Source organism: Aotus nancymaae, unplaced genomic scaffold (genome assembly GCF_030222135.1).
Source record: "Aotus nancymaae isolate 86718 unplaced genomic scaffold, 86718_ANA_hifiasm-v0.15.2.pri h1tg000007l, whole genome shotgun sequence".
In the NCBI taxonomy this organism is placed as follows: domain Eukaryota; kingdom Metazoa; phylum Chordata; class Mammalia; order Primates; family Aotidae; genus Aotus; species Aotus nancymaae.
In genome coordinates, this window is record NW_026988418.1 from 27,430,842 (window position 1) to 27,450,819 (window position 19,978).

General features: G+C 38.9%; 1 protein-coding gene across 1 annotated transcript in view; it reads left to right on the forward strand.

Annotated features, from left to right (window-relative positions):
- Nucleotides 1-19,978, forward strand: part of UBE2U (ubiquitin conjugating enzyme E2 U) — a 68,993-nt gene that overhangs the window by 34,898 nt on the left and 14,117 nt on the right. Inside the window, exon 8 of the mRNA XM_064372439.1 lies at nucleotides 2,808-2,889. Within this exon, the coding sequence (XP_064228509.1) occupies nucleotides 2,808-2,889 (82 nt within the window). The remainder of the gene's footprint in view (nucleotides 1-2,807; nucleotides 2,890-19,978) is intronic.

Sequence of the window (19,978 nt, forward strand, 5' to 3'; positions counted from 1 at the left end):
CCCAGCAAACAATAAAAATTCTGGCTGGATACAGTGGCTCACGCCTGTATTCCCAACACTTAGGAAGACCAAGGCAGGTGGATCACTTGAGGCCAGGAATTTGAGACCAGCCTGGCCAACATGGTGAAACCTCATCTCTACTGAAAATACAAAAATAAGCCAGGCATGGTGGCGCACACCTATAATTTCAGCTACTCTCGCTGGCTGAGGCATGAGAGAACCTGGGAGGTGGAGGTTGCAGTAAGCCCAGATTACATCACTGCACTCCAGCCTGGGGGACAGAGTGAGACTGTTAAAAAAAAAAAAATCTGCTGATGTTAATTATTATAATCATCTAAAGGAAATAATGAAACCTCACAAGAACACTGGGGAGCTAAGATTTACTTCTTTAATGGAAGGGAGGAGTATATGTTCGAATACCAATAAAAAGTACTAATAAAGTCTGTGAGAATAGGCATGTATGTATGCTTACATCTGTTTGAGGCAAGAAAATAAATTAAGGAACAGACAAAAACATTGCTTGTGAAAATCATGTAAAAAAGGAAACTATTCAGTTACAATGTTTTTTTTCCTATCAATGGCAAATGTTATCAAGCTAAAAGGGGTAAATTAATCATTATTAAGAAGAAAGCCCCAGGCTGGGCATGGTGGTTCATGTCTGTAATCCCAATGCTTTGGGAGGCCAAAGCAGGAGGATTGCTTGAGCCCAGGAGTTTAAGACCAGCCTGGGCAAAATGGTGAGACTCCATCTCTACAAAAAATTTTAAAATTAGCCAGGCATGGTGGCATGTGCCCATAGTCCCAGCTACTTGGGAGTCTTGAGTGGGAAGATCCCTTGAGCTCAGGAACATGAGGTGGCAGTGAGCTATGGTCATGCCACTGCACTCCAGCCTGGGTGATAGAGTGAGACCCCATCTCAAAAAAAAAAAGAAAAGAAAAGAACAAGAGGAAGAAGATAAAGAGGAAGAGGAGGAGGAGGAGGAAGAAGGAAGAAAGAAGAAGAAGAGGAGGAGAAGAAGAAGGTGGCCCCAGACAAGGACAAGACTGGTGGAGAGCATATAGCTGGTTAAATAGTTTAAGACTGTAAGCTAAGCTCAGAACAATAATAAGAAATAGGAAAATAGATGAAGTATATATGGGCATATGATCTGGCTTAATAATATTTCATGAAAAAATTACCAGTGCCTTAAACATAGTAGGTTTTTAATAAATCTTACGTGAAGTTGATTGAAGGTGTAGGCTTGTAATTAACCACAAACTTATGAGCCAGTGGTGATGTAATGTGAATTCCAGAAAATACTAATGCAGGTCTGAGCTGAATTGATAGTGCACAGAGCAAGGGAGGTAGTAAGCCCATTTGCATCTTTGCTTCAAACTAATTGATCCAGTTCTGGACACAAAGTTTAATAGGAACATCAAAGAGTTTACCGCCAGGAAATTAAGGATGGTTACGTTTCTAGAAAATCATATCCTAAGAAACTCAGTTGAAAGAACTGAGGCTTCCCTGTGAGCTATTAGAGGGCTGTCTCCTGTGGGAGAGGGATGGACTTAGTGTCACTCCAGAGGCTAGAACCAAGACCAGTGGAAACTCGCTGCAGTCAGATTCAGGAAGGATATTGTAACCCTTATCTGCCAATGGAGTGGGCAGTCTCCCAACTACAAAGTGGTGCATTTTCTGCAGTTGACAAGTAATTCGTTCAGAGCCTGGATGATCATCTGTTGGAGATTCTTGCTCTGTGAAAGATCAAGCAAGGTCTTTAATGTCATTTCCAACTTCAAAATTTCAATTTGAATTAGAATTTTATTAAACTATGATATCTGGGTTTTATATGAGTTATTTTAATACTCTCTTCATTATTGTTGCTAAAAGCAAAATTCCTCTTTTTAAATTTTTATTTATTTTTAAGAGAGGGTCTCGCTCTGTCACCCAGGCTGGAGTGCAGTGGTGTGATCTCAAGCTCACTGCAACCTCCGACTCCTGGGTTCAAATAACTCTTGTGCCTCAGCCACCTGAGTAGCTGGTATTACAGGCGTGTGCCACCACGCCTGGCTAATTTTTGTATTTTTCATAGAGATGGGGTTTCACCATGTTGGCTAGGCTATATTTCAATAAATTTAAAGAGCTAATTGGCTTGCATTAGTAATTCATGAATCAGGCAGCATCTCATCTTAAAAATAGTTAAGTGCTCTCTGGAGCACAGCAGAACAGTTAGTTCTCATAAGGTAGCTAAAGCAGGAATAAGAAAACAGAATAATACAAAAAATGGATTGGTTAACATAAGGCACTTCAGTTACTTTCTTTTTAAGGGTTAAAGCACAGGAGACTTCCTTATCATGCCACTTCAAGTTGACTGGGCCCCTTCTGACTGGTGGCTGTGAATCTCTTCTTTCAAAAAAACTGGTCTGTTTGTAAGATTTTCCTGCTTCCTTAAAGTTTCAGTTTTATTGCATGACAGCACGAGTGACTCCATTTTGGTTTAGTCTGTTAATGCCTAGGGTACATGCTCAGCCTAAAACAATGGTCTCCTATAAATTTTATTTAACACTCTAAAGGATATATAATGTTTTTCATTATAATGAAAAAAACTTCCAAGTCACAATCTACCTATTTCAAACAATATCTAACATTACGATGTTCCAATAAAAGCAAGTAATTTGGAAAGTTTCTGAGCATTGAAATATGACTTGAATTATATAGTGTATGCTATTGCCACATATCAATTTAACAAAAAGTGAATGATTTTTAACTTTTAACTATTATTAAAGAATGTATACATAGCTTCTTTTTTTAAATATTCTAATTTCAGTGCTCAAAGATCCAAAATTCACTGGACAGTATTGCAAATGGAAGAAAATGGATCTACAGCATCATAAAGAATGGAATTTAAAGTAAGAAATATTAAGTGTCTTGAATGCGTACCTTAACTTGAATTGTCTGTTATTCCACTTTCTACTGTCCAACTTGGAAATTACAGAAGGAACCCTTGAAAATAACAACTTACTCCCTTTTCTAAGTATAAAAACAAGAATAAGGGAAAGGATCATTTCTTGCTTTCATATGAACCCAGGTAGGAAATATCTTTGTTACATATTGGCTGCCAAAGATGGAGATAGGACACGATCCACATTGGAGAAATCTCGTAATATCCTCCCCATTATTTCTCTTACTCTCATTTCCATCATTCTTATCAACATGAGACAGTAATGGCTTTTTTAAAAAAGCAAAAAATTATATATCGTCAGTTAGCTTGTCATCCTTTCTGTAGCTCCAAACATTGTTTCTTCTCCCACAGATTTCTCATTCAAGAACCAAATATATTAAATGTAATGAGGAAGGATATAGCTAAGTACAAACATAAATTATTGTATCTTTATAAATCATTGACTCTTAGACCACATTAAGGAAGGAACCTTAATCTCAGCTTTGGTCTCTTGACACCTGAAGGCAGTTTTTCTGCTTCATCTTGTTAGAGCAAAGATGCCATTTCAGTTCGGTGGTATTAGCTGTGTAGTGCTAGTCTTTTATTCTGGTGTGCTGATTCCAAGGTACTCAGTGACTGTGCTGCCATAAAGGTTGCAGAATTAAGGATCCTATTTTTTGCATTTCTCTCATTTATCTCAATTTTTAGCTCTTCAATTTGCTGTTAACAATGTGCCCTCTTTTCTAGATGGAAAGACATGATTAATAGAAATAACGTGCTGCATTTTGAATTTGTGTAGCAATTGAGGAATTGAGTGTGTGTGTGTGTGTGTGTGTGTATGTGTGTATATTTGTTTTGTTTTGTTTTTTTGAGACAGAATCTCACTCTGTTGCCCAGACTGGAGTGCAGTGGTGCGATCTCAGCTCACTGCAACCTCCGCCTCCTGGGGTCAAGTGATTCTCCTGCCTCAACCTCCTGAGTAGCTGGGACTACAGGTGCATGCCACCATGCCTGGCTAATTTTTTTGTATTTTTAGTAGAGACAGGGTTTCACTGTGTTAGCCAGGATGGTCTCCATCTCCTGAACTCATGATCTGCCCACCTCAGCCTCCCAAAGTGCTGGGATTACAGGCATGAGCCACTGTGCCTAGCCAGAATTGAGTACATTTTAAAAAAATTGAGTATATTAAAATATACTTTTCTATCCTTTAACATCATATAGTTCAGACTGAGTTTTTCAGTTGGATTTTCTTTCTTCTGTTGATTCTGTAACAACTTTCTTTCAAGCTAAAGTAGAGAAAAGCTTTGGCATTTGATATACTTTTCTGCTTTCAGGATAAATTACAGAGAGTAAAAAGTTTTTATCAAGCAAAACTTGAAGGAGTATAAGCATGTTTTTTTCCTTGAAGGCATGTTTTAAGTTTCTTTTGGAGTTGAAGAAAGCTACTTAGAATATAAGGTTAACTTTGCTTTGACGTGACTTCCTTTTTTATTTCCTTTAACAGAACTGTTTTATTTGTTTGATCATCGATTCATTATGTAATGCCAACATCCCACAGAACCCCAAAATTTAGAAAAATGTAGAACCATGTCATTTTCAATTTATCCATCTACTTCTACATATGGCTAAAATAATTGTGAGCTGTTTGAGTGCTGGAACATTTTTCCAAATACATTATTTCAAAATTACAGGTCAAATTATCATGTGCATAGTGACCCTGTCAAAATAAAACCCTCACACCTTATGCCATCTGGTGGTTGATCAGAATATATTTAGATCAAATGCTATTTGCTGCTTTGAAACACTGGTGCTGATTAGTCAAAAGCCCCACTATTTAAATACAGTTTAAAAAAGATATTATATTTATCTGCATTTTATTGTGGCATAAATATTGACTATGCAAATATTAGAGGTATAGTAAAATCTAAAAAATCTAAAGAATGGCAAAATTCAACTTCTTTTCAAATAATTATCAAAAGTCTTGTTTCATCAAAATACATGGGATATGATAAAGAGAACAATTCATAGAGACTCAAGTAGAACATGTTTGGGATCTATGCACATGAGTAATTGGTTGTGCATGCCATATTATGCATCTCTCAGTTTTTAATATTCGAAAATGCTTTTCTTATGGTGAAATTTCCTGTTTCAAAAAAAAACAGGAAATGTAAATTGAGAACCCTTTGTTTGTACAGCATTGAAGAAAAAGAGAAACGTGTTTCTCCTGCTACTTCCTTCCCTCCTCTCATCAATCAATACCCTATTCTTAAGCCACACTGCATTTTTTTCTCACTATTATTTGGAGTCCTAAGACCTCTTTACCACTTTGTACCTTCTGCCTGGGATCAGCAAGGTCTTTGCTGTTGGTCTAGAGTTAGGATTTGGCTAGTTAAAAGATAGAATATGGCGCTCTTAAGTGCGGGAGCACTGGAGCCAGACTATCTGGATTTGAATTTTGGCTCTGCCATTTACCAGCTCTGTGATCTTGAGGAACATCACTGACTTTTTGGACCTCAAATTTATCTGTTAAGTGGCAAAAATAAGTGTACCTACCTCCCAGGGAAGTGTGAGGCTTAAATAAATTAATATATGTAAAATGCTTCAAGCGGTATCTGGTGCATGGTAAGCACTCATAAAGTTCGCTATTATTCATGCTTTTAAAACTTTACTGTGGCCCTCATTCAATTTGCAGTTCAAAAAAAATCTTTCTTTGGAAGCAGTATGGGGGGAAGAGTATGAGCTTCAGAGTCAGACAGATCTTGAAGAAATTCTTACCTACTCTGAACTTGTTTCCTTATCTGTTAAATGGAGGTAACCTTACCTACCTTGCAAAGTTGTTTTGCATTTCATCTCTTGAATGAAATCATATATATAAAATAATATAGCATCACACATAGGCATTCAATAAATTATGGTTCCTGGGGAGAGGAGGAGATGAAAGTTCATGCCACTCAACTTTTCAGAGAATAAAAACAATCTGTTGGAAACATGTAAAATTTGTCTTTTCTCAGGTTAGAAAACACCACTTAACTATATTTATTGTAGTTCCTATATGCCTCTGGTTCTTTTTCCTTCTCCATTGCACCTCCATCATTTCTTCTGCCTGGTGAAATGCTTCACAAGGATAGTGTGAAGAGCTGGCCCAAATGTCTTTTTGTGGAGCCAGTTTCTGACAAGCTTAGGCATTCCCAGTTTCGCCATCCTCTCTCCATATTCTCTGTTTCCATGTCTTTCACCATGTGCGATGTGGAAATTCATCTGTTCACGAAGAGAAACCAGGGCAAGGATGTTAGTGTTCCTTTGCGTTCTCTGTGCTTAGCATGGTGCTAACACTCAACTAATGTTAGTTGAAAGATGTGTACTCACCCTGGTTTTTCAACTAAGAGTAGGTTTAAATGTGAAGGCAGTGAATTTTAGGAAAAATAAAATTAAGTTGCAGACTTTTAAGGTTCATTCTAATGTAAAGATTTAGGGTTCTATTTTGAGGGTTCTACAGTGTAGTCAGAAACAGTGATTGAAAACTGGAAATGTAAATGGCCGTCATGAATATTTTACGCAAAACCTCTAATTTTTTAAGTCTTTGTTACTATTAATAGAAACCTATTGTCATTATAAGCAGCTCATAAATATTCACTAACCAATCATTTGGTTTGGTTTTCCTTTCTAAGGACTTTTTTCTTTCCTATTGCCTTGAGTGTCTTTTGGCTATTCATGAATATTCTTTATTTCCACTAAAGGGGATGAATCTATAATCAGTATTTTGTATTTAAGTTCTCCAGAGAAATAGTAAAATATATAAAATCAGAAAACAATGAAAGCTGTTCTTTTGAGCGTTCTTGCTTATACACATTTAAAAGTATGTTTACTGCCATACTCTAGCTAATAATTGCTTCTGCGACAACAGAAAAATCTTTATCAGTATTTAAGCTTTGGCAGCTAGCAAGTTGTCTAAATAAAACTTATCAATTCTTGTGGTGGTTTACATTCATTGTAGCTTTAGAAGAGAATATTGCTTCTTGTTTATACCAAAGAGGTATAGAGGGAACGGGCACTAACATGGCTAAGTACTTCCTGTATGCCAGGCATTCTCCCTTCATTTCCTCATGTCATACTGGCCATCTGTGGAGTTGATAGTCACACGTGTAAGTGTAGCCCACAATAATACCCATCAGCTTCCTTCAGAGCCACAACAAATCAACCTGTACTCCAAGTCAGACCACTTTGCTTGCCTTGCTGACAGCCTCAAGACCAGATTCCTAACCTCCTTTTCAATGGATGACCGCCCCTAAGACCCATCCCCCATCCCCCAATGCCCCAGAAATTCTTTAAAGGTGGAGATAGATATTATCTCTAATTTACCAATGAGAGAAATGGAGACACAAAGAGATTAGCAAGTTTTCCTGAGGTTATTGATAAATACAAATTTTATTTGCAAATTAAAACTAAACGATTTCTTACTTGCCTACTAATATGCACTTATTAAAAGCTTAAATTGTTCAGGGAAATGTAAAAATATTGCCTACCCAAGTGCAAGCACAATCAAATCTACCTTTTGTGAAGAAACTGTGTTTTTTCCTAATATTAAATTTTATTATTAAACAACATCAGTTTTTTCTTCTATATAAAAAAAGAACATCTGTACAATATCAAATACCAATAAAAATCTTTTTTATATTTGTAAATTATACTCTGGACTTAGTTGTCCTGTCTTTTAAATTGAGGGGCTGATACATATTTTTTCTACATTTATTTGGTGTCTGATTTTGTGAGCATATTTTAACTCACAAAAGATAAGTAATTTTTCTTTTGATATACCTATGTTGGATCCCCTTTACATGGAAAACATTGTAGATTCTTTTAATAGATGTTTGTGCTTTCCTTTCAGGGTTATTGAATTTAAACATTGTTTTTATCTGTTTACATAATTACTTATTCAATGCATTTTTAAGGAGTGCTAGCTTTTTTTATTCCCCAAAATTAAACCTTGACTGCCATCTTGTGTTTAACAAGTGAATTAGCATTAGAATGAATATTACCTGTATTTTTAACTACAGACGTGGGAAAAATTATAAACAAAGGGGAAAAAATGACTCTGCCAAGCAACTAGTTGGTCTCTGCTTGGATTTTTTAGAGATAGGAGGCTTGGTAATTCAAGAAGCATTCAAAACAGCCATCATCCTCTTCAGTTCTGGCTTGTATCTAACACCTTTTGAGAGTCAACCATTCCAGAAATGAGAAATTATCTCCATTTCATAAAGGTGTGCAGAAAAGGTTAAAGAAAATTTCCTAAGGTTATGTACTTCTTAACAAAGCTGAAGTTCAAATGCAGGCCTGCCAGATGCCATAAGCCACGTCTTTTTCCTTAGATCAAGCTGGTATTAGTATGCCAGGCGCCATGTCAGACACTGAGGACCTGGGGATGGCCTTGGCGATTGGTGGAAGGCAGGATTCAAAGGAGGCTATTAGGGCAGAAAAGAAACTATTGCCACTTGTCCTTGGAAACAACACAAATCAGGCCATTTCTGCTTTGTGAAATTGCCCTTGAAATCTCAGAAGATATTTATCATCTCTTTCTCCTACCTCCTCTTACATTTCTTTTTTAGAATAAACACACTCAGTTCTTTCAACTGATTTTTATGAATTCGATATTCTTTATTGGTCCCTCCTTATGGATATAATTCATTCCATCAATTTCTCTCCCAGAATGTAGCCTGAAAACTTTACCATGGATTTGTCTGTAACACAAAATCCAGAGGAACCTCCCTTATTACTAAACACCATGGCTTAGGGCTTCTCCCTTCCTCTCTCCTGAATAAAGAGGAATTTTAATATGAGTTACAAACATATACGAGGCTGTTGTTTAGATGTTTGTCCGCCAAATCTCATGTTGATGTTTGATCCCCAAAGTTGGAAAATAGGAGGCATTTGGGTAATGGGAGCAGATCCCTTATGAATAGACTAATGCCTTCCCTTGGGCAGGGAAGGAGGGTGGAGGAGTATGGTGGATAAGTAAGTTCTCCATTAGTTCCCAGGAAAGCCGGTTGTGCTTGGCAGCTGGGAATGGAGGCTCAACCCTGTAATCCCAGCACTTCAGGAGGCCAAGGTGGGAAGACTGCTTGAAGCAAGTATTTGAGATCATCCTGAGCAATATAGTGAGACCCCATCTCTTCAAAAAATTAAAAAACTAGCTGGGCATAGTGGCACATGTCCGTGGTCCTAGCTAAATGGAAGGCTGAGGTGAGAGGAACATTTGAGCCCAGGGGGTTGAGGCTGCAATGAGCCATGGTTGTGCCTTTGCACTCTAGCCTGGGTGACAGAGCAAAACCCTGTCTCACAAAACGAACAAGAGCTTGGCATCTCCCCTCCCTCTCTTGCCTCCTCTCTTGCCATGTGACCTCTGCACACATGGGCTCCCCTTCACTTCTGCCATGAGTGGAAACAGCTTTCACCAGATGCCCAGTCTTCCAGCCAGCAGAATTATGAGCCAAATATGCCTGTTTTCCTTATAAATTACCCATTCTCAGGCATTTCTTTATAGCACCACTAAATGAACTAAGACAGTTTTAATATGAGTCACAAACACATTTGATTTTTGTTTTCTAAGAGAACTCCTTCTTTGGTGTTTTGCTTTGATGTTTAAGGGGTTCTTTCTCTCTCTCTACAGCCTTCCTCCCTCTCCTATACCTCTTTCTCTCCCCTCAGTCTGCCTCCCTGTGACCAGAGAAATAGGATACATGGGTTGGCTTGGGTCTTGCTCAGGTTCTCTCTCTGAGCAGGGTTGAGGCGGGAAGAGCTGTATTCCCCAGAGTCATATGAGATTTTATCAGAAGTCAGGAATGTAAAGGAAGCAAAAAAGTTCCCTTGTAAATGTTACTAAAAGTCAAATTACTAATGGAAGGATACAATAAGTTTTATTCTTCTTGTTATACAAGGAAAGCTCCTTTTCAAGAACAAGTTACAATTTATGGTACACCAAGCTATGTGAGAAATTTAAAATGAACAAGCATTAGGGTTTTTCATTTTACTTTTTTTAAACTTATATTATGACATTTTATTTCACAGTCATTTGATTTGCATTTTTTAGTGACACTAAACATTTTTGTTTTTATAATTTGTGGCTTTAATATAAAGGCAAATGGTTGAATAAAAAAGGAAATACTGCTTAATTTTTTCTTAATTGCATTTTAGGTTTTAGGGTACATGTGAAAAACATGCAAGATTGTTGCATAGGTGCATACGTGGCAGTGTGATTTGCTGCCTTCCTCCCCTTCACCTATATCTGGCATTTCTCCCCATGCTATCCCTCCCCAACTCCCCACACCCAGCTGTCCCTCCCCTATTTCCCCCCAACAGACCCCAGTGTGTGACGCTCCCCTCCCTGTGTCCATGTGTTCTCATTGTTCAATACCCACCTATGAGTGAGAACATGTGGTGTTTAATTTTGTGTTCTTGTGTCAGTTTGCTGAGAATGATGGTTTCCAGGTTCATCCATGTCCCTACAAAGGACTCAAACTCATTGTTTTTGATGGCTGCATAATATTCCATGGTGTATATGTGCCACATTTTCCCTGTCCAGTCTATCATTGATGGGCATTTGGGTTGGTTCCAGGTCTTTGCTATTGTAAACTGTGCTACAATGAACATTCGTGTGCATGTGTCCTTATAGTAGAGCGATTTATAATCCTTTGGATATATGCCCAGTAATGGGATTGCTGGGTCAAATGGAATTTCTATTTCTAGGTCCTTGAGAAATTGCCACACTGTCTTCCACAATGGTTGAACTAATTTACAAACCAACAGTGTAAAAGTGTTCCTATTTCTCCACATCCTCTCCAGCAGCTGTTGTCTCCAGATTTTTTAATGATCGCCATTCTAACTGGCATGAGATGGTATCTCAATGTAGTTTTGATTTGCATTTCTCTAATGACCACTGATGATGAGCATTTTTTCATATATTTGTTGGCCTCATGTATGTCTTCTTTTGTAAAGTATCTGTTCATATCCTTTGATGATATGAACAGATATTGTTCATATCTGTTTCATATCTGTTCTTGTAAATCTGTTTTAGTTCTTTGTAAATTCTGGATATCAGCCCTTTGTCAGATGGGTAAGCTGCAAAAATTTTTTGCCATTCTGTTGGTTGCCGGTTCACTCTATTGACTGTTTCTTTTGCCGTGCAGAAGCTGTGGAGTTTGATTAGGTCCCATTTGTCTATTTTGGCTTTTGTTGCCAATGCTTTTGATGTTTTGGTCATGAAGTCCTTGCCTATGCCTATGTCCTGAATGGTTTTGCCTGGATTTTCTTCTAGGGTTTTTATGGTGTTAGGTCTTATGTTTAAGTCCTTAATCCATCTGGAGTTAATTTTAGTGTAAGGTGTCAGGAAGGGGTCCAGTTTCTGCTTTCTGCACATGACTAACCAGTTTTCCCAACACCATTTATTAAACAGGGAATCCTTTCCCCATTGCTTGTTTTTCTCAGGCTTGTCAAAGATTGGATGTTTGTAGATGTGTTGTGTTGCCTCTGAGGCCTCCGTTCTGTTCCATTGGTCTATATCTCTGTTTTGGTATCAGTACCATGCTGTTTTGATTACTGTAGAATTGTGGTATAGTTTGATGTCTGGTAGTGTGATGCCTCCCACTTTGTTCTTTTTGCTTAGAATTGACTTGGCTATGCAGGCTCTCTTTTGGTGCCATATGAAGTTTAAGGTGGTTTTTTCCAGTTCTGTAAAGGTCTTTGGTAGCTTGATGGGGATAGCATTGAATCTGTAAATTACTTTGGGGAGTATGGCCATTTTCACGATATTGATTCTTCCTAACCATGAACATGGAATGTTTCTCCATTTGTTTGTGTCCTCTCTTATTTTGTTGAGCAGTGGTTTGTAGTTCTCCTTGAAGAGGTCCTTTACGTTCCTTGTTAGTTGTATTCCTAGGTATTTTATTCTCTTTGTAGTAATTGTGAATGGCAGTTTGTTCTTATTTGGCTCTCTTTAAGTCTGTTATTGGTGTATAGGAATGCTTGGGATTTGTGCACATTGATTTTGTATCCTGAGACTTTGCTGAAGTTGCTTATCAGTTTTGGGAGATTTTGGGCTGAGACAATGGGGTCTTCTAGATATACAATCATGTCGTCTGCAAATAGAGACAATTTGACTTCCTCCTTTCCTAATTGAATACCCTTTATTTCTTTTTCTTGCCTGATTGCTCTGGCTAGAACTTCCAGTACTATATTGAATAGGAGTGGTGAGAGAGGGCATCCTTGTCTAGTGCCAGATTTCAAAGGGAATGCTTCCAGTTTTTGCCCATTCAGTACGATATTGGCTGTTGGTTTGTCATAAATAGCTTTTATTATTTTGAGATATGTTCTGTCAATACCTAGTTTATTGAGGGTTTTTAGCATAAAGGGCTGTTGAATTTTGTCGAAGGCCTTCTCTGCATCAATTGCAATAATCATGTGGTTTTTGTCTTTGGTTCTGTTTATGTGGTGAATTACGTTTATAGACTTGCGTATGTTGAACTAGCCTTGCATCCCTGGGATGAATCCTACTTGATCATGGTGGATAAGCTTTTTGATGTGCTGTTGCAATCGGCTTGCCAGTATTTTATTGGAGATTTTTGCATCTATGTTCATCATGGATATTGGTGTGTAGTTTTCTTTTCTTGCTGAGTCTCTGCCGGGTTTTATCAGGATGATGTTGGTCTCATAAAATGATTTGGGAAAGATTCCCTCTTTTTGGATTATTTGGAATAGTTTCAGAAGGAATGGTACCAGCTCCTCTTCGTATGTCTGGTAGAATTCGGCTGTGAGCAAGTGTCCAGGAATTTATCAATTTCTTTCAGGTTTCCTAGCTTATGTGCATAGAGTTGTTTGTAATAATCTCTGATGATGGTTTGAATTTCTGTGGAATCTGTGGTGATGTCCCCTTTATCGTTTTTTATGGCATCTATTTGGTTATTCTCTCTTTTCTTTTTTATTAATCTGGCTAGTGGTCTATTTTGTTGATCTTTTCAAAAAACCAGCTCCTGGATTTATTGATTTTTTGAAGGATTTTTTGTGTCTCTATCTCCTTCAGTTCTGCTCTGATCTTAGTTATTTCTTGTCTTCTGCTAGGTTTTAAAGTTTTTTTTATCTTGCTCCTCTAGCTCTTTCAATTTTGATGATAGGGTGTCAATTTTAGATCTCTCCTTGCTTCTCATGTGGGCACTTATTGCTATATATTTTCCTCTAGAGACTGCTTTAAATGTGTCCCAGAGATTCTGGTATGTTGTGTCTTCGTTCTCGTTGGTTTTGAAGAACATCTTTATTTCTGCCTTCATTTCATTGTTTATCCAGTCAACATTCAAGAGTCAGTTGTTCAGTTTCCATGAAGCTGTGCGGTTCTGGGTTGGTTTCTGAATTCTGAGTTCTAACTTGTTTGCACTGTGGTCTGAGAGACTGTTTGTTATGATTTCCGTTCTTTTGCATTTGCTGAGGAGTGATTTACTTCCAATTATGTGGTCAATTTTAGAGTAGGTGTGATGTGGTGCTGAGAAGAATGTATATTCTATGGATTTGGGGTGGAGAGTTCTGTAAATGTCTATTAGGTTTGCTTGGTCCAGGTCTGAGTTCAAGTCCGGGTTATCCTTGTTAATTTTCTGTCCCGTTGATCTGTCTAATATTGACAATGGGGTGTTAAAGTCTCCCACTATTATTGTGTGGGAGTCTAAGTCTCTTTGTAAGTCATTAAGAACTTGCCTTATGTATCTGGGTGCTCCTGTATTAGGTGCATATATATTTAGGATCATTAGCTCTTCTTGTTGCATTGATCCTTTTACCATTATGTATTGTCCTTCTTTGTCTCTTTTGATCTTTGTTGCTTTGAAGTCTATTTTATCAGAGAAGAGAATTCCAACTCCTGCTTTTTTTTTTGTTCTCCATTTGCTTGGTAAATCTTCCTCCATCCCTTTATTTTGAGCCTTTGTGTATCCTTGCATGTGAGATGGGTTTCCTGGATACAGCACACCGATGGGTTTTGACTTTTTATCCAATTTGCCAGTCTGTGTCTTTTGATTGGGGCATTTAGTCCATTTACGTTTAGGGTTAATATTGTTACGTTTGAATTTGATACTGCCATTTTGATGCTAGCTGGCTGTTTTGCCCATTAGTTGATGCAGATTCTTCATTGTGTTGTTGCTCTTTACCATTTGGTATGTTTTTGGAGTGGCTGGTACTGGTTTTTCTTTTCTATGTGTAGTGACTCTTTCAGGAGCTCTTGTAAAGCAGGCCTGGTGGTGATGAAATCTCTGAGTACTTGCTTGTTTGCAAAGGATTTTATTTTTCCTTCACTTATGAAGCTTAGTTTGTCTGGATATGAAATTCTGGGTTGAAAGTTCTTTTCATTAAGGATGTTGAATATTGGTCCCTACTCTCTTCTGGCTTGTAGGGTTTCTGCTGAGAGATCTGCTGTGAGTCTGATGGGCTTCCCTTTGTGGGTAACATGACCTTTCTCTCTGGCTGCCCTTAGCATTTTCTCCTTCATTTCAACCCTGGTGAATCTGATGATTATGTGCCTTGGGGTTGCTCTTCTTGAGGAATATCTCTGTGGTGTTCTCTGTATTTCCTGGACTTGAATATTGGCGTGCCTTGCTAGGTTGGGGAAGTTTTCCTGGATAATATCCTGAAGAGTATTTTCCAGCTTGGATTCGTTCTCTTCGTCACATTCAGGTACACCTATCAAACGTAGATTAGGTCTTTTCACATAGTCCCATATTTCTTGTTGACTCTGTTCATTCCTTTTTACCCTTTTTTCTCTAATCTTGCCTTCTCGTTGATCTTTGACCTCTGATATCCTTTCTTCTGCTTGGTCAATTCGGCTGTTGAAACTTGTGCATGCTTCGCGAAGTTCTCGTGTTGTGTTTTTCAGCTCCATCAATTCACTTGTATTCCTCTCTAAGTTGTACATTCTCGTTAGCATTTCGTCCAATCTTTTTCAAGGTTCTTAGTTTCTTTGCATTGGGTTAGAACATGTTACCGAGGCAGTCCTGTTTATATGGGTATAGTTAGAACTGCCTCGGCAATGGTGGCCCACCTCTGTAATGACGGACTCTCTCTGTAATGGAGGGTTGCTTTGGCAATGGCAGGCTGCCGCAGCAATGGCAGACTGCCTGTGTAATGGTGGAGTGCCTCGGTAATGGCGGACACCCCTCCCCGACAGAGCTGGACCGTCCCGGGTTCTGCTGTGCTTACTGTGAAACTCTCAACCCAGAGCATTTCCAATTGCTGTTTTTCTGTGTTTTGTTTTTTATTTTTGTGAGGGTGGGACCAGCCGGGCCTGATCACCTGGTTCCCTGCCTCAGAGCCTTTTTTTTTTTTAGTTGAATGGTCAGCTCTCTCCCAGGTGTTCTGGTCGCCTGTTGAAAAGGCACCGGGATCTGTGTGATTTTCCGTGCAGCGACCCACTGCACCAGCTGAAACAGTGGTGCTGAGATTTGTGGCGCTTTTTTGCCTGGGAATTTCCTGGCCTGGCTCCTTGTTTCAGTCCCCCCTTTTTTTTAAAATCAGATGGATGAGCGACTCTGCTTTCCTGGAGCTTCCCGGAGCTCCCCTTGCTGGCTAACAGGGGACCCAGTCCCGTTTACTCTGCACCGGGAACCACCATGCCAGGGCACCGGCAAAACAGCTGCACTGGCCAAAACAGCTGCGCTGGCGACCCGTGGGGCTCCTCCGCCTGGGAATCTCCTGGTCTGTGGGCAATACAAATCCATCTGGAAATGTGGCATCCACTCACCCTCTGCGCTTTCACTGGGAGCTGCAATCCTGAGCTGCTCCTAATCGGCCATCTTGGATCCATTATGTTGTTTTCCAAAGTCATATTTGCCCCAAGGAATATAAGATCCTAATGATTTTTAAACTTACATAAGCCTCACAAAGAGCTGGAAATCCTGCCAGCTAGAGTGGAGAGACATTATAATTTAACAGATACTGACTAGAATTTAGAGGAGCTATGCTTTATAGTGGGGCTGTATTAGGTACTAAACTGATTTTCACAACAAACTGAACTGTGTGCCAGAATGAAGGACAACCAGATTTAAAGAAACATAACAAAATTTAGCATCTAACAACCTAAAATTTACAATGTCCAGCATCCCATTAAAAAAACCAGTCATACAAATAAGCAGGAAAATATAACCGATAACCAAAAGAAAAATAAATTAATATAAATAAATCCATAAGTGATAGAGAGGATGGAATTAATGGATACAGACTTTAAAGCAGCTGTTATACATCTTACAAAACATACTCAAGTATCTAAAGAAAAACATGAATATGATGAAAAAATGGAAGACATATGAAAGACCAGTGAAATATCTAGAGATAAAAATAAATATTTAACAATATAATATATACTTTATGGGAAGAACAGCAAGTTAGACATTGCAGAAGAAATGACCCATGAACTTGGATGTGTACCAATATAGTCTCTTTTTAAAAAGACAGAAAAAAAATTGAAAAGAAACAAAAGAGTCTCCATGAGCTATAGGACAATATCAAGTGGTGTAAGATACATATAAATGGTGTTCCAGAGGAGGGGAGAGAAAAAATATTTGAAGAAATAATTACGACAGAAAATTTTCCAAATTCGATGAAGTCTGCAAATTCACAGACCAAGAAGTTCAATGAATCTCAAGAAACAGAAATATAAAGAAACCATACCAAAGCACATCATAATCAAACTGTTGAAACTCAGAAACAAAGAGAAAAATCAGTAGCAAAGGATAAAAAGAAACCCCACATGTTACACATAAAGGAGCAAAGATAAGAATAACCAGTAACTTCATGCCAGAAACCCTGCAAGTCAAAATATCATAAATGACAACTTTAAAGTGCTTGACAGGATTATTAAATATGGAATTTTATACGCAGTATCTCTCTAAAATTAAGGTAAAATAAAAACTTTTTCTGACCAATAAATTCAACCACATAGTTGAAATGAACAAATGTCTTGAAAGGCAACATCTATGAAGGCTCATTTAAAAAGAAATGGATAGCCTGAATAATCCTATATCTAATAAAGGAACGTATAGTTAAAAGCTTTCATGCAAAGACAACTTTAAACTCAGATGGCTTCACTGGAGAATTTTCCCACATATTTAAGGAAAACATTAATATACACAAACTCAGAAAATAGAAGGAACTGCTTCCCAGAACATGTTACAAAGTCAGCATTACCTCAATAACAAAACCAAAGACAATACATGAAAACTACAGATCAATACACCTCAAAGACATGGATGCAAAAATTTTAGTAAATTTAATCTAAATGTATATATAATATAGTTTTAAAATTTGTTCAATTTTTTGAATGTTAAATCAAGGTTACATTCATGATATAAACTATACTTGGTCATGATTAATTATGATAAATAATTATGATAATTCATCACGACTATATGGAGATTATACTAGAAATGTAACCCTGGTTTAACATTTGAAAAATTTGAACAATGTAAATTAGTATAAGAAAGAAGAACCATATGATCCTCTCAATAGGTGAAAGGAAATTCAGTATCCATTCACAATTTAAAAAAGAAAAAAACTCAGAGCAGTGAGTGAATTTGGCACCTTCAACTGAAGTATTCAGGTTCTCAAACTGGAACTGACTAGGCCATCAGTTCAACTCGTGGAGAGTAAAGAAAAGCCGAGTGAGATGAGAGCCCACCTGGTAGTGGCATGAAGCCAACAAAATCCCCACCCCCAAACAAGGGAGGCAGTGAGTGATTGCGTGACCCCACCCAGGAAACCATGCTTCTCCCATAGATCTTTGCATCTCACAGATCAGGAGATTCCCCTGACGAGCCCCTGCTACCAGGGCCTTGGGTCCAATACACAGAGCTATGTGTAATCTCAGCAGAGCAGCCATGCACACACACAGAGACCCAGGTGTTTTACATACTCGGGTCCTGGAATCCCCAGTAAGGCACCAGATCCATCCATATATTCCCATAGGAAGGGGGCTGAATCCAGGGAGTCAAGTAGCACCAGATCCATCCATATATTCCCATAGGAAGGGGGCTGAATCCAGGGAGTCAAGTAGCACCATCTTAAGGGCCCCACTTTTACCTCACAAGTTGGGGTCCATTAGCTTGAAGTTCCCGCCAACCAGCAGTAGCAAGCTGAGTCTGCCTACGACAGGAGGGAGTTCCTGGAGGAAAAGGTGGCCACTATTTCTGCAGTTCTGTTGACTCAGCATTCCAGCCTGCCAGCTCTGGAGAGTCCAGGCATTCTTGACGAGGAAGGGGTCTCCCCACCAATGCAATACACCTGCTTTGGCCAGACTGTGCCTAGACTGCTTCTTTAAGTGGGATCCCAGTCCATTCCTTCTCACTACCTCCTGCAGGGGGCCTTCAGTCACTCCAGCCAGGCTTATACAGCCAGAACTCTGATCTCACCCTGGGATGGAGCTCCTGGAATGAGGGGTGGCCACTGTCTCTGTGGTTCAGTTGATTCAGCTGTTCCAGTCTGCTGGCTCTGGAGAGGCAAGGTGGTCCAGATGAGGAAGGTCCCCTCTAACATAGCACACCTTCTCTACCAAAAAGCAGCCAGATGGCTTCTGTTAAGTGAGTCCTTGCCCTGTTCCTCCTGACTGGGTGAGACCTTCCAACAAGGGTCTCCAGACACCTCCTACAGGAGTGTTTGCGCCAACAATAGGTCAGTACCCCTCCAGGACGGAGTTTCCAGAGGAAGGAGCAGGCTGCCATCTTTGCTGTTTTGCTGCCTGCACTGATGATACTTCCAAGTACAGGAAAAGGGAGACAACTAGGGTCTAGAGTGGACCCCCAGCAAACCATAGCAGCCCTACATTTGCTAACAGTCAGTGACCTACTGGTTAAAAGAAAAACAAACAGAAAACAACCAAGACTCCACAAAGACCTCATTCAAAGGTAAGCAACCTCAAAGATTGAAAGTAGATAAGCCCACAAAGATGAGAAAAAGTCAATGCAAAAACACTGACAACTCGGAAAACCAGAGTGCCTCTTCTCCAAAAGACTGCAATACCTCTCCAGCAATGGTACAGAACTGGGCTGAGGCTGAGATGGCTGAATTGACAGAAGTAGGCTTCAGAAGGTGGGTAATAACAAACTTTGCTGAGCTAAAGGAACAGGTTGTAACTCAATGCAAAGAAGCCTAGAATCATGATAAAACAATACAGGAGCTGATAACCAGAATATCCGGTTTAGAGAGGAACATAACCAACCTGATAAACCTGAAAAACACAACATGAGAACTTCACAGTGCAATCACAAGTACTGATAGCAGAATAGATCAAGTGGAGGATAGAATCTCAGCGCTTGAAGACTATCTTTCTGAAATAAGATAAGCAGACAAAAATAGAGAAAAAAGAATGAAAAGGAATGAACAAAACCTCTGAGATATATGGGATTATGTAAGGAGACCAAACCTATAACTGATTGGGGTAATTGAAAGAGATAGGGAGAATGGAACCAAATTGGAAAACATACTTCAGTATATCATCCAGGAGAACTTTTCTAACCTAGACAGGCAAATATTCAAATTCAGGAAATCAAGAGAACCCCAATGAGATACTCCATAAGAGTATCAACCCCAAGACACATAATCATCAGATTCTCCAAGGTCAAAATGAAGGAAAAAATGTCAAGGGAAGACAGAAAGGCCATGGCACCTACAAACGGAAGCCCATCTGACTAACAGTGGACCTCTCAGCAGAAACCCTGCAAACTAGAAGAGATTGGGGACCAGTATTCAATATTCTTAAAGAATTTCCAACTCAGAATTTTCTATTTGCCTAAACTAAGCTTCATAAACAAAAGATAAATGAAATCCTTTTCACACAAGCAAATGCTGAGGGAGTTCACCACCACCAGGCCTGCCTTGCAAGAGCTCCTGAAGGAAGCACTAAATATGGAAAGGAAAAATCATTACCAGCCACTACAAAAACATACTGAAGTACACAGACTGGTGACACTATGAAGCAACCACATAAACTTTGCTCTTTAAAACTTCAAGCTCTGATAAAGTCTGCAAAATAACCAGCTAACATC